This window comes from Corvus kubaryi, unplaced genomic scaffold, assembly GCF_017639235.1.
Source record: "Corvus kubaryi isolate FWS band 111438036 unplaced genomic scaffold, C.kubaryi_AGA036_p1.0 37232, whole genome shotgun sequence".
In the NCBI taxonomy this organism is placed as follows: domain Eukaryota; kingdom Metazoa; phylum Chordata; class Aves; order Passeriformes; family Corvidae; genus Corvus; species Corvus kubaryi.
This window is the reverse complement of record NW_024581066.1, coordinates 2,362,171-2,375,129: the sequence shown is the minus strand read 5'-3', so window position 1 is coordinate 2,375,129 and position 12,959 is coordinate 2,362,171. Positions and strand designations below refer to the sequence as shown.

Below are 12,959 nucleotides of genomic sequence, written 5' to 3'. Positions count from 1 at the left end.
TGCTGTCCTAAGGAAGTAGTGCATTCTGACAAATTCGGTCAGTAGGATTTAAACAGGGGAGGCCTGATCTGTGGGCCAGGCAACTTGCTTAAAACTTTAGTGTAAGGTTTCTTTTGTGAAGGACACACTACATCTTGTGTATTCTTCTTTCTCTTTTAATGTTCACTTTCTGTATGTGCTCTTGGAAGTTTCTTTTATGAATAGATGCTTTCTAGAATGTGCAAGAGAAGAGCATTCCTCAAAATGCTCATGAAATAGGCTGATGTGGAACAGGTATTCCCGATGAAGAGGAGTAGAAGGAAAATACTCTGGTTCCATAGGACTGCAAATTCTTCTACTCTGTAACTCTTCCATATTGCTGTGCTTTTCTTCTCATTTCATTTTGCAAAATACATATTTATTTTATTATGTTCTCTGCATATTGCAGAGAAGAATAATGCTTCCCTCGGTAACAGAGTGGTAATCTTCAGTTTGAAAAGAGTTTGTCCTCTTTTCACTAGAACACAAAGAATGTAAGTGGTGTATACCAAATTATTTTCACTCTTACTGGTAGGTGCACAGTGTGTACACGTCCACAGAGGGAGGTTAAGTATTAATATTGTTCACTTACAAAAGCTTTTCACTGACAAAAGCAGACCTGTGTATCTAGCAGTGTGCTCTCCTTTGCTCTAAGCTCTGGATCCTTTCTTCTACTTGGTTGTACTTGGATGTGCCCTTGGAGATGTCATGCCCTGAACTGTTACCTGTCTTGGGATGGCATCAAGCACTTCCAGATGTCAGGTTACAGCTGAGCTAGTCACAGATGATGCACGGCAGGTTCAAGACTTGCTGTTTTGCCTTGAAGACAGCTGTCAGGTAGCGTGATAATCAAACACTTTAAGAGCAATACACTGTCATCATCAGTGGAAGAGTTGGGAAGGGGTGCTAGTGAAATGGAACCATCACAGAGGGATGTTTAACTCATGCAGATCTGTGGAGTCCGAGACCAATCTGACAATCTCGCGCAAGAAAAATTTGCCTGTCACAGGTAGAGTGGGAGCTTCAGACAAAGTTTATTGAAGAAGCCCTCCCATTGAGTCATGAGGTGCAGACAGGGCCTCCTTGCTTTCTAAAATCCTTCTCAGAGAGGAGCCTGGATCCAGTCTTAGCCCCAGACTGTCAGTGGTTTATGTGTAAAGGATTATATAGGTGTAAATGAACCTTTATACAACTTTGTCCTGGAGGATTTAAGGATGGCAAACCAGATATATAAATATATATGATTTATTAGGATAATGATTGGACCAAAAGATCTTAATCAGAATTATTTACTACACAGTATAGGGAGGTAGAACAGCTGTAACAGTGTACTATGATGCAATATTGAAGCAACTGTTTTAAAGCAATTGTATTAAAGCTAGGAAAAAACCAATTAAGTAGAGATGATGTTACTCACCCATAGGAATGTGGACTAATCTCTTTTGCTTAGACGTGGGAGCAACCTTGAGCAGCATCCCCAGGGAGAAATCTCCACACATACTCTCCAAGAAGGGGTATGTTAGAAGACCCTGCCCTTAAAATTTGGGACTGGGCTTTTATAGTATGAAGTTATTGATTGTCAATCATATGTCTGCAGGCCAGCTGTGTCAGCTCAGCAACTTTAGATAAACTATCAATAGTATCACTTGTTTGTTCCTTTATCTGGGTATTTTACCAGGGCTACCACATCTTCATCTCACTATCAGGATACTTAACTTCAGGACTGATGAGACAGACTGGTTTCAGCATTATTGAACACCAAAAGCAGCATGATGATCCCCTTCTTACCACGGATAGCTTTTCCAGTAGTCATTGAGTTGTTTTTCCCATTCCAGGCAAGCATCCTGCTACAGAGCCTTAGCAACAACTGTCAAATTTAACTCTGCAGAACATGTAACAGGCAATTTAATAATCCAGCTGTGTGCCTCTTCCCCCAAGTGAAGTGTGGGTTTTCTTTTCCAATGGTATGCTCTGACTAGTCAATGTTTTACTTCCTCCTCATCCTCCTGTCCTGACATAACTTGACCTATTTAGACACATAGTTTACAGCAACTAGATAACCGTGAGCTACGCTTCCCAAGTAGGATCCTCCTGTTTCTTGATACTACCGTGTTTGCTTAGGTTTTGTGAGACTAAGCATTCAGTCCTGTGTGCTGAGATGTATGTCCCCATGTTTCAAGCTTAATGCAAAGTACAAGACGGCTCCTAGGATCAGGTTGGAAAAGACCTCTGAAGTCACCGAGTCCAACCCACGACTGAACACCACCATGGGAACTAGACCATGGCACTGAGTGCCACGTCCAGTCCTTCCTTGAACACCTCCAGGGCCGGTGACTCCACCGCCTCCCCGGGTGGCACATCCCAGTGTCTGTTCACCCTTTCTGTAGAGTGATTCCTCCTGGTGTCCAACCGGAACCTGTCCTGGGGCAGCCTGAGGCTGTGTCCTCTTGTCCTGTCGCTGGCTGCCTGGGAGAAGAGGCCGATCCCCACCTGGCTGCAGCCTCCTTTCAGAGAGTTGTAGAGAGCAATAAGGTCACCCCTGAGCCTTCTCCTCTCCAGCCTAGACACTCCCACCTTCCGCTACGATACACGATCGATAAACATTTTTATATCCATATATTTACAAATTATTAACTCTGCGTAGCGCTTTACACAGAATTTCGGTGTTTTCAGCCCGGCCGGGGCTGCCCGCCGCCCGCCTGTGGGAACGGCCCCGGCGGGGCGCGCGCGGGCGGTGCGTCACCGCCGCGCGCCGGCGGCCGGGGAGGCCCCGCGCGAGGGGCGGGGCGGGGGCGGTGACGACGCCGCGTCCGAGCGGGGAAACGAAAGCGGCGGCGGTGGCCTCGCGCCCTCTGCTCGCCGCACCCTGGGAGCCGGAGCCCTTCGGAGCCGGAGCCCTTCGGAGCCGGAGCCCTTCGGAGCCGGCCGCGGCCACCCGCCTGCCCCGCTTTCGCCGTGAACGCCGCCCGCTCTAGCGCGGCGCTGTCCGCCGACCCCGGGCGTGTGCGGGTCAGCGCGGAGCGCGGCCGCCGGCGGCTCCCGCGGTCTCCCCGCCGCACGCCCTCCGCCTGCGGGGGGATCTCGGCTTGGCCTTTGGGACCGGGGGCTGCGCGGCGGGCGGTGTGACGGGGTTAAGAGGCCGGAGAAGGGCAGCGAAGCTGGTGAAGGGTCCGGAGGGTAAGTACTGTGGGGATTGGCTGAGGGAGCTGGGGGTGTTTAGCCTGGAGGAGATGAGGCTCAGGGGAGACCGAATCGCTCTCTGCAACCACCTGAAAGGAGGCTGTAGCCAGGTGGGGATCGGCCTCTTCCCAGGCAACCAGGACAAGAGGACACAGCCTCAAGCTTCGCCAGGGGAGGTTCAGGTTGAAAATGAGGAAGAATTTCTCCACAGGAGGGGTGATTAGACATTGGAATGGACAGCCCAGGGAAGTGGCGGAGTCACCATCCCTGCAGGTGTTCAGGAAAAGACTGGACGTGGCACTCAGTGCCATGGTCTAGTTCCCATGGTGGTGTTCAGTCGTGTGTTGGATTCGATGACCTTAGAGGTCTTTTCCAACCTAAATGATTCAGTGAGAGGCCGGTGGTGCGGTGCAAGGGGGCTGTGGGGCATGGCTGGGGATGTGGAGGGGCTTTCCCTCGCAGCTGCGAGGCTCCTGAGAGACTGGGTGTCCCTAACTTGCTCCTAATTTTGCATGGCTTGAAATCTGTCGGGAAGGCAGGTGTGCTGAGGGACCCTTAGTGAGGTTCGGAGGGTGGTGGTCTCGACAGGGAGCTGGCAGGGGTGAGCTGAAAGTGTGTTGGTCTCTCATTTGGCTATCTCAGAAGAAATATAAAGTGGCTGGTTTGTTAGAGATAAACAAGGGGAAAAAACCAAAACCTTTAACTGAGGCAAGAGCAGATAAAGGTGAGTTGTCTGCAACAGAACTTCTGGTGGAAGTGAAAAGATTTCTTAGCCACAGAGCAGTGAGGTTGTGGGATCATTCTGCAGTCAGAGTTGTGGGGATAAAAAAAGGATTTGGCCTTAAGGTGCCTTGTATGTGTTTGTGGAAATACGTTTGATAACTGAAGGTTTGAATTGGTGACGTGGGGTATCTTTTGTAGCCCAACAATCTTATGTAGAATAATAAACACTAATGGAGGTTCAGTTTCTTTTGTTTTTTTTTTTTTTTCTTTTCAATAGCAGGGAGGTTTTAGTTGGTGTGCTAAGCATTTTTGCCTTTAAGTTTTTACTTGCTTTCCCTTTCCTTGCTTCTTGTCTTCTGCAAGTCTTCCAAGCTGGCTTCTGTTAACTCTGTCTTAAGAATTAGACCTTTCTCTGGGTTTATGCCAAGTTTATCAGCCACATCCAGAAGCTGGATATATTGCTAGTGATTCTTGGTGAAAAACACAACCAACACACACAACTTGAGCACACATATTTAATGAAGTTCTGTTATACAAGTAATGTAGAAAAGCTCCTTTATTAATTATTGCAGAGGTGAGGTCAGAGTTGTTTGGAGTCTCATGAGAAATTTGTTCCACCTTGCATATTCTCCATTAGATTAATCTTACATTTTTTCACTGTGTTTGGATAAAATGAATCTTTGATTCAGTAGTAGTAGTGAACTGCCATATATTTCAGTTATCTAAGTGTCTGTGTCTGGGTTGACTTCATCTACTTGCATTTGGGGGATAAGTAGATTGTAGAAGTGATTTGAAATTCATCAGTTACAGGGAAACTTCCATATCAGTTTCCTGTTTAATTAATTAGATGTTTAAAAAGGCAGGTTCAAAAGAAGCTAATATTTTTAAGTTGAGAAGCCTAATACTGAACAGCATAACATGATCTATGCCGCCATGCTGCCGTGCCTTACAGAAAGTTAATTTGCGTAATGTTTGCCAAGTGTGATCTTCTTCTTTTAGCATTTCAGGAAAACATGAAGAGAAGGACAGAACCCGAATTTAGCAGCCCCCAAAATAAGCAGAAGAAGAGGATGGAAGATTTGGGATTAACCCTCAGTTCTACTTCAGATGATGAAAATCAATATAGTAATCATACTACTCAAGGTAAGGTTGGAGATCTGGTATGTGCTGCTGCAGGGGATGTAAATAATAACCAGGAACTGAACCTACATCTCCTAAGTGCTAATTAACAGCTTGAACTTCAGGGGCATACTCTCTCATTAGGAAAAAAGCTACATTATTTCTTTTCACAACCTTGGATTGGTGTGAATTCTTTTAGGCTTTTTTAAAATCTTATGTAAACTTTTTTGTTTGGGAATTGTATGAATTCAGATGTAGAAAATTGAATTTGAGGCAGATGACATGTGCATGATCCAAAGCTCTAAACATTCTTGTCATATTGGTCTTTTCAGTTTCAGCAGTTATTTCTGGTTTGGAAACTCGGTACTGAGGCACTGTGGGTGTTATGCCATAAAGAAGCATCATAATCATAATTTTGTTTAAAGAGGAAGAAAGAAATCAGTAGTCTTATCTAATTTCTGCAGATGGGAGAAATTGAGATGAATACAGAGGGGCTGGTTGGTTGGGGCTTCAACTTTGTAGGACCCATCTCTTATGCTGGCTCCGTGTGATTTTTCCATGGGAGAACAGAGTTGAGAGAGCTCACAGGTGTTTTGTTTCAGAAGGAAAATCAGAGTTAACTAATTGCCTGCTTTTTCTTGGAGTATGCTTTCTCACCTGGAATTGGGATATACAACAGTTGAGGCACGTGCCCTACGTAATTGGTATTGCTGTTGTGGGACACTTGAAACTCTCCCAAGATGGTACTTCAGGTTGCCTTACTGTCATGCCTGCTACATCAGAGTCTTAGGATTTCCCACGGTCATGAAGTGTTCAAGAGCCTGAACACATAAAGAAGCCTTCCCTTGTGAAAATGGAAGGGGTTGTGTGTGGAAGATGAGTGGGTTGGGAGTAGCTGTAGTTGCAGGGTGTGTGTGGGTACCTGTCTGGCAAGGCCCAAGGTGAGTGAGGAGGTCAGAGGTGCAGAATGTGAGAGCTCGGGTAGGGAATGCTCTGTGCACTCAGGTCTGGACTAAAAAAATCAAACAAATGTTTTTTTCATTCCCCACCCAACCTTTTGATTATTCAGTTCATAAATGTTTCAAAATAGGCTTTAAGCTGTAGTGATTAAAAACCAAGTTGATACAGTTCAAGGACAACATTTTGGGTAGAGTTAATTGTTTAGTAGTCTATTACACCCGCTGTGGTTTCTAATGAAAGAGGGGAGGTCGGGGAAAAAGTGATTTGAGATCTAATGTCAGCTGAGCATGGCTTAGCAAGTCTTAAAAACAAGAAGAGTTGTGAAGGGACTCCCGTGAAACTTATGTAGTGGGTATTGGGTTTAAGGCACTATATGAGTCTCTAGAAAATAAGACACAGCTCAAAGGCAGGTAGCAAAGTTAACTGAAGAAGCAGAAAGCAGTAGCTGACCCTAAAGCAAAAATCCTTTGTGAGTGTGTTCTTAGCTAAAAACTGTGAAAGAAACAGAAATAGATTTTGTGGGACAGATGTTTGAAAATCAAGATGGGTATAGAATGTTGCAAACACAAGTTGAATCATAGCCTTCCTTGTCTGGAGCTGGAAGCCTCAAAGGTTGATACTGTAAAACTCAAGTGTAGTAGTTATGTGGGGACACAAGTCCTGAATCTTAAAGTCTGATTGCTCAGCAACAAGCACTGAGGACACGTTGAAAAGGTTTTAACTACAGTTGCATATTTCACTGTGGTGTCTTTCATTTTTACTTCACTTTCTTGTAATGGCCTTTTTTTGCTAATTTTTCAGTTGTTTCCTGTTACTTCACTGATGCTCAGTTTTCCAGAACAGGAAAATACAGAGATCTGTGAGTTGAGAGATAAATAGTCTGTTTTTTCTTAATTTAGACAAATGTAAGAAAAGTTCAATCGTTCCTTTTAAGTATTGAAATATCTTTCGTGTTTTTTTAACACTTCTGTGGAGCTAAATTATCCCTTCTTAAGTGATAAGCAGGAAAAAATCAACTCTGCTAACTATCTTTTGTGTTATCTCAGGGCAACTTTTGTAGTTCAACTTCCCCTAGTTGTACAAAGCAGCACAAAGTGATTTCTAGCACTTGGCAAACAAGGGAGTTCAAGAGGCAGAGGGCCAACACAGAGCATGGCTGTGCTTGCTGTGGATTGCTGCTCCTGCAGTCTGTATAAATTAGCTGTAGTAAGAAACTTGTGCCACTGCTTCATCCTCATAGTGATATTACCCCAGGAAAAACAGAAGGACTCATTGGATTTTGTAGGGCTCCCCTTGGCACCCAGCTGGTACAGAGCAGGCTGAGACAAATGAGACTACCATGATTCCTGCCCAGATCCCAGTTACATCCTGCCTGGAGCGAGTAGGTTTGGGCATCTCACAGCTGGAGTGCAGCAGTGAGGACTATACAGCTCATACAGGCCTAGGTTCTTACCAACTACATTCCAAGGGGGAGCTGGGCACAGACAGAGCTTCATTGTTTGGTGCCCATGAAGGTTCTGATGCATCAGTTTCTGGTGAGAAAGGTTTATTTTGAGTGCCTGCTATGTATGTTGATACTTATTACCTTGACTGACCCGTTGACTTGATTAAGTTCTTCCTCAAACCTCTTTCAAGGTATTTTAAAAGAGATTGGTGTCTTCTGACCTTAGCTTTCACTTGAGTTTGTACGTATCAGTAAGCTCTAGATGTGAAAAACTCCCTCGCTTGCTGTAGTGAACTTGGGGATCCTTGCTATTTAACTAGATAGTGGGGGTCAAATTGAAGTATAATAAGTTTAACTTTTCTTTCTGCAGTGTTGGCCATTTGGTAGATGCCTGTGTACTTGATGTGGGTTTTTGGTTAAGTTAGGGATGGATTTACACTTGTAGTTAGGTAGGATGTGGAGAGAAATTCAGTATGTTTCATCAAGGTGTGATTGTCACTATTCTCAGGAGAGAATCCCTGTGGACCTTCTCAGTTCCTCAGGATCATTACAAAGGTCAGGCACACCACAGTACTGTTGTGGTCATGCTGTGGCTGCTCTGCTGGTGTGATGGGGTTTGCCCAGTCCTTTGTGGGGCTTGGAATCCATGGGGTCAGAGAGGTTGTGTGTGTCCCTGAGGCAACAGGGAAGATAACCAAGTGTTGGTTGCACAGGGTGTTTTATATTACACCTGCAGGCTTCCCGTAGCACATTTGAGATACTGAAGTGTCCTCTATGTGTGTGTTCGGAGGGTTTAATGAGTCACACTGTATTCTAATGTGGTTACTGAGATGTCTTTCTTCCATTTTATTTTTATTTTCATTCTCACTTTTTTGTTTGTTTTCAGAGTCCTCCAGTAGCACCAGTGGGTCTGACAGTGAGAGCGATGAAAAAAGACCAGTCTTCAGAAATGAGTTCAAACAAGACTCTCTTGTGGAGGGAACTTCATCTCGCTACTCAATGTATAACAGTGTCTCCCAAAAGCTTATGGTAGGTCAAAATAGTTTTGGACCAAACTATTTAGAACTGATGAGAGCAAAGTGAAAAGACCAGTTTGTTATAAAAAATGCTTTGATTCTGATCCTCTTCGTAGCAAGGTTCTCTGCATCTTTGAGCTGTATACTAGCAGCAATCGGGAGGGCTGAGAGATCTTGGTTTAAGTGGATCTGTTAAAAAAAAAGTTGAGTTCAAGGTCTAGGAGCAGGGAGGTGAATAAGAAGGAAAGGATCTCTGGGTAAGTCAGCTTACTGAGCATGAAAAAAAATGTCCTATTGTGTTATTTTTGCAATGCTTGACTTAACAAATGCTTTGTAAGAAAGGCCATAGCAAATTACGTGATTGCCCTTAATTTGTTTGGTCTTGGAGGCTGGCTGGTATGCTTTTGTGGAATTATTGCCTTAGTTATTAAGGTATTTCTTTCCCTTTCAAGTCATACCACTCTGCCTTATGTAGGGCTGGAAATTTCTTAGAAAGGCAGGGAGTTGTGAAGGATAGTGGCTGTGACAACTAAACTTTGAAAGTGATCAGCCACCCCTTGACTGCACAATATTAGCATGGGCAAGAAAGTGCTTTTAAAAAGTTCTGAGAAAATGGTTGGCAGTTTCATGGTAGTCCCAAATTTGGCAACTTGTTCCTGAATTTAAGGCAATAGCAGCCTGTAGAGAAGTTGAGTCTCTTTTGATGCATGCTTGTTTCCTGATGCAAACTTTGTCTCTGTAGTATCGTGAGTATCTCATAATCATGAAAGAACAGAGAAACAAAAACGTTATTTCCAAGGGCAGCAGAGAAGATGAGATGTATAGCTGTAATTTGGGACTCACTGAGGGCCTGAATGTGGGTCCTGCTTTGTTCTGTGCTGGTGCTGTACTCACAGGAGCTTGAGTTGGTTATCTTTCCATGGTGGTAGACCAGCTTGTACCTGCCTTTGCCAAGTTAGAAGTGCAGTGTTCTGCTGGGAAGTGATAGCTGCTGCTAGGAGTGGAAACAGGGAGTGGGAACTGCTTCTCAAGGAGTTGCAGTGCTGCTGCTGAGCAGGATCATAGCTCTACATGAAAAAAGAACTTTCTTGCTGAATTCAAAATTCAGTGGAATCCAGAGGCTGAGAGTTGCTGATTGTGCCTCTCTGTAGTTAAATCTTGTTGCTGATCATTCAGAATCTGTCCATGTGCATTTTTGGCACTGGGCAGCAGTTTGCTGATTCTAGAGTAAGACTGTCTGTCCTTGGAGACTTCTCCTGAGCCTGTTAGGAAATGTGTTTTCAGTTGCTCCAATACAGGTGCTTTACTACTGAATCTATGAGGCTTTTTTTAATAAGCCCTCATAAATTTGTGTTTAAAGTTGATTTGGTTAAAGATTTGGCAGCATTTGGTAAGTAAAAGGAAAATGGTCCTTAATTACTAGATTTTCAAAATTCTGTCCTTAGAAAACTGGTGTAAAACAGATTCGGTGGCTGTGACATCTGGTGTACATACTTCAAGGTCTGATTCAGAGCAAAGGCAATGGGAAAACACCATGTACCTTTGTTTAAAACCTGTCAGATATTCTTGTGGTGTTCCTCGTACAGATTGGTAACAAGTGATTTTTTTTTTGTTTCTCACAGGAAGGAGTATATGGATAACATTCAAAGTGAAACACTCATTAAGTCTTCTACTTCCTTACTGTCTTGTGCATATGTGAAATTGACTGCATCCCTGCTTTTTGTTATTGTTCTCTTATTGCTAAAATTCACTAAGAGAAAAGCCTGAAAAACTAGCAATTAATGAACATAGTTCTTTTAACCTTAAGAGATGTGTATGTGTTTCAGGAGCAGTGTGTCCTGCATTCCTCCTCTGAGTTTTACATGAAGTTTTAACTGATACTTGAAATGTGTGTGAATGCATGTTGACAACAAAGAATATCATCACAACGTGAATATTTTCCTGTACCAGCATCTTTTTTTTATGAACCATCCATGCTTACTGAACCCTGTGATGAATGGCTCCAGGCTCCTCAGTACTTTTTTCCCTCTGAGCAGGCTGTTCCCGCATTACTGAACCTTTTGGAATTTGCTGTCATCTCAAAAATCATTCTTCAGATCTAGTTTTTTTGTGTCTTGCCTCAGTGAAGTGAACTCACTCAAAAGTCCTGAAAGCTATAATTGAGATTAAAAATGCTCAGTGCCTTCAAGTCACTTCAGGGTGATGTGCCATTTTCCCCACTAGTCTTTGACCTTAGCAGTACTACAAAACCTCAAGTTCACTTGCCTCAGTGTGCTCCCTTTGCTCCCTTTATAGGCCAAGATGGGCTTCCGGGAAGGAGAAGGTCTGGGAAAATACGGCCAAGGCAGGAAAGATATTGTTGAGGCATCCAATCAGAAGGGAAGGAGAGGCTTTGGCCTGACCCTCAAAGGATTTGATGGGGAGCTCAATATTGATTGGCAGGATGAACCAGAGGTAAGTACTTCCTGTTTTAAGTCCCGTTTCTCTTGTTGTGTTCAGCAAAAGCTGGAGAAAGAATGTGTAAAACAAGCATCGAATTTTTTGGCAACTGTCTCTTTTCCAGTGTCTCTAAACTGTACTTTGAGTACTAGACTTCTGTTTTGCCTTGATTATCAGACTCTAATAAAGGGGAAAGTGGTGAGGTGGCGTTTGAAGTCCGTTTTAATTTTGAAAATAAAGAACGACATGTTTTAGTCCAGGAGGAAAAAACTGTATGGTTGACCCTAAAGTCATGGCATAACCCCTTATGCTAGCATTGGGAGGCAAGCTTTTGGGGAGCAATTTGTTTTTGTGTTTTTCTAGTAAAAACATCTTTGGCTCTTCCCATGACTTGTGTTTGCAGCCTAGTGCCTATGAGAAGGTAGACTGGTGCCCTGAGTGTACCACAGAGATCCCAGATGCCGAGGAGCTGAAGGAGTGGATGACTGTGGGGAAGGTAATTTTTTATATCTCGTTACTTACCAGCCTAAGACAAAGCAGGAGTACTCAGCCTGGATCAGTTGCCATGTCAAATAGTTGTAGAATAGCCTAGACTGCAAACAACCTCTTGAGGCTGCTAGTTCGGCTTCCTGCTTAAAGCAGGTCCAACTACATCTGCTCAGGTTGCTCAAGGCCTCGTTTAGTCGTATTTTGAGTATTTTCAAGGATGGAAACTTAACAGCCTGTTTGGGCATCTGGTCAGTGTTTGACGACCCATTTAACAAAAGAAAATTTCCATATGGCTAACTGGCATTTCTTATGTGGCTTTTGTCCGTTGTTTCTTGTCACGACGCTGAACATTTTAGGAGCCTAGGTCAATCCTTTCTGTCTCCTGTTGTTAAGAACTTGTCCCATTGTTAGGTACAGCAATAGGATCTCCCTTTCTGCATTCTGAACAAACTGTTCTCAGCTTTTTCTTACACACCAGGTGCTTTTTCACCCTCGTCATTTTAGTGGCCCTTTTGATGCTTTTGTTCCGGTATGTCTGTTCTTGTACTGGGGAGTGCTAAACTGGATGCAGCATTTCATATGTGGTCTCAAGATGCCTAACAGGGGAGAATAATTCCTCAGCCTAATTGCCACGCTTTTGCTGATACAGCCTAGTATGTGATTGACAGCCTTCATCCATTATTGGTACATGCTGCATCCTGAAATGACAATATCATGTTTGCTAATTGCTGTGTTCTTGTCCTGTTGCAGAGGAAGTTGATGATTGAAGATGAAACAGAGTTCTGTAATGAAGAGCTTTTACGCAGTGTCCTGCAGTGCAAGGTGGGCCCCCTTTTTAGAGAGGAACTGAAATTTTGGAGAAGCAAGTGAAATAAATAATTGAAAAGGATTGAGTAGTTAGGTAATTGACAAGAGTTCAGAATGTCCTCTGTCACCTCCATGTCACTGGGATGACTGAGCATCCTGTTTTTTACTATCTGTTCAGCAACCTTTTTTGAACCTCAGCCTTCTAAAGGATTGTCTTGGTTTAACTCCAGCTGGCAACTAAGCCCCCTGCAGCTGCTTGCTCACTCACCCACCAGCAGGACTGGGGAGAGCATGGGAAGGGTAAAAGTGAAGAAAAGTTGTAGGCTGAGATAAAGACAATAAGTAAAGCAAAAGCCACTCAATGGAAGGAAAGCAAAACAAGAAATTAATTCACTATTTCCCGTGGGCAAGCAGGTGTTCAGCCATCTATCTCCAGGAGAGCAGGACTCCATCATGTACAAGGGTTACTTGGGAAGACAAAAGCCATAACTCTTAATGTCCTCGGCTTCCTCCTTCCTCCCCCAGATTTATATACTGAGCATGATGGGATATGGTTTGGAATATCTGTTTGGATAGTTGGAGTCACCTGTCCCAGCTGTGTCCCCTCCAAGCTCCACAAGAGTGCACTCCCAGCCTACTTGCTGGCAGGCTGGTATGAGAAGCAGAAAAGGCCGTAATACTGTTCATACGCTGCTCAGAAATAACAAAAACATCTCTATGTTATCAACACTGTTTCCATCACAAATCCAAAATGTATCTCAATG

The 12,959-nt window shown here is 43.8% G+C and overlaps 1 protein-coding gene across 1 annotated transcript in view; it reads left to right on the top strand.

Moving 5' to 3' along the window:
- The first annotated feature begins 2,836 nt into the window (after positions 1-2,836).
- Positions 2,837-12,959, top strand: part of CMTR1 (cap methyltransferase 1) — a 28,482-nt gene continuing 18,359 nt past the window's right edge. Inside the window, exons 1-6 of the mRNA XM_042022945.1 lie at positions 2,837-3,195; positions 4,921-5,064; positions 8,331-8,473; positions 10,756-10,914; positions 11,303-11,395; positions 12,139-12,210. Coding sequence (XP_041878879.1) covers positions 4,935-5,064; positions 8,331-8,473; positions 10,756-10,914; positions 11,303-11,395; positions 12,139-12,210 — 597 coding nt within the window. The 5' untranslated portion in view covers positions 2,837-3,195; positions 4,921-4,934. The remainder of the gene's footprint in view (positions 3,196-4,920; positions 5,065-8,330; positions 8,474-10,755; positions 10,915-11,302; positions 11,396-12,138; positions 12,211-12,959) is intronic.